Source organism: Cucurbita pepo, unplaced genomic scaffold (assembly GCF_002806865.2).
Source record: "Cucurbita pepo subsp. pepo cultivar mu-cu-16 unplaced genomic scaffold, ASM280686v2 Cp4.1_scaffold001408, whole genome shotgun sequence".
Taxonomy (NCBI): Eukaryota; Viridiplantae; Streptophyta; class Magnoliopsida; order Cucurbitales; family Cucurbitaceae; genus Cucurbita; species Cucurbita pepo.
The window spans coordinates 1-623 of record NW_019647577.1 but is presented as its reverse complement, the minus strand read 5'-3'; the positions used below and the strand labels follow the sequence as shown (position 1 = coordinate 623).

The following is a 623-nucleotide window of genomic DNA, read 5'->3' as shown; positions in this document are numbered from 1 at the left end:
CTCAATCTCAATCTCAGCCTCGCCAAACATGGCTTCCCGGCCTCGACCCTCCACCGCATCTCGACGGAACCCTCGCCGGAGATTTTGGGTTCGACCCACTTGGGCTCGGCGAAGACCCACATAGCTTGAAGTGGTTCGTCCAAGCAGAGCTAGTTCATTCTCGCTTCGCCATGCTTGGCGTCTCTGGAATTCTCCTCACAGATGTCTGTAACTAAAAATTCAATCCCATTATCGAATTCAATCTTGAATTTCAATAAATTTACAAAGATTTTGTGTTCTTCATTGTGTGTGTGTGTGTGTGTGTGTGTGTGTGTGGCAGCTGCTTCGTGTAACAGGAATCAGTGAATTGCCAGTTTGGTACAATGCGGGTGCTGTGGAATATGGCTTTGCCAATAAGGAAACTCTCTTCATTGTTCAGCTGCTGTTGATGGGGTTCGAACTCTTACTTATCTGTAACATCATGTGTGTGGCTGTGTATTCATTTGTTCTGTTTTTGTAGGTTTGTGGAAACTAAAAGATATATGGATTTCAAAAGCCCTGGATCTCAAGCACAAGAAGGGACTTTCTTTGGATTAGAATCCGCTTTCGAAGGACTCGAGCCCGGGTAACGAACCTTTCGTCTA

At 45.6% G+C, this 623-nt stretch overlaps 1 protein-coding gene across 1 annotated transcript; it reads left to right on the top strand.

The window, feature by feature from the left end:
• The first annotated feature begins 6 nt into the window (after positions 1-6).
• On the top strand, positions 7-612 carry LOC111786309 (photosystem I chlorophyll a/b-binding protein 5, chloroplastic-like). Its single transcript, XM_023666618.1, has 3 exons — positions 7-203; positions 320-432; positions 500-612. The coding sequence occupies exons 1-3, from the start codon at positions 171-173 to the stop codon at positions 606-608; spliced, it is 255 nt and encodes an 84-aa protein (XP_023522386.1). The 5' UTR covers positions 7-170; the 3' UTR covers positions 609-612.
• The last annotated feature ends 11 nt before the right edge of the window (positions 613-623 follow it).

Bases quoted from the DNA above. Each gene is read 5' to 3' on its own strand.
- LOC111786309 (XM_023666618.1), top strand. From the start codon at position 171: ATGCTTGGCGTCTCTGGAATTCTCCTCACAGAT. The intron at 204-319 runs GTCTGTAACTAA...TGTGTGTGGCAG, and splicing joins CTGGAATTCTCCTCACAGAT to CTGCTTCGTGTAACAGGAAT. The intron at 433-499 runs GTTCGAACTCTT...CTGTTTTTGTAG, and splicing joins GTTCAGCTGCTGTTGATGGG to GTTTGTGGAAACTAAAAGAT.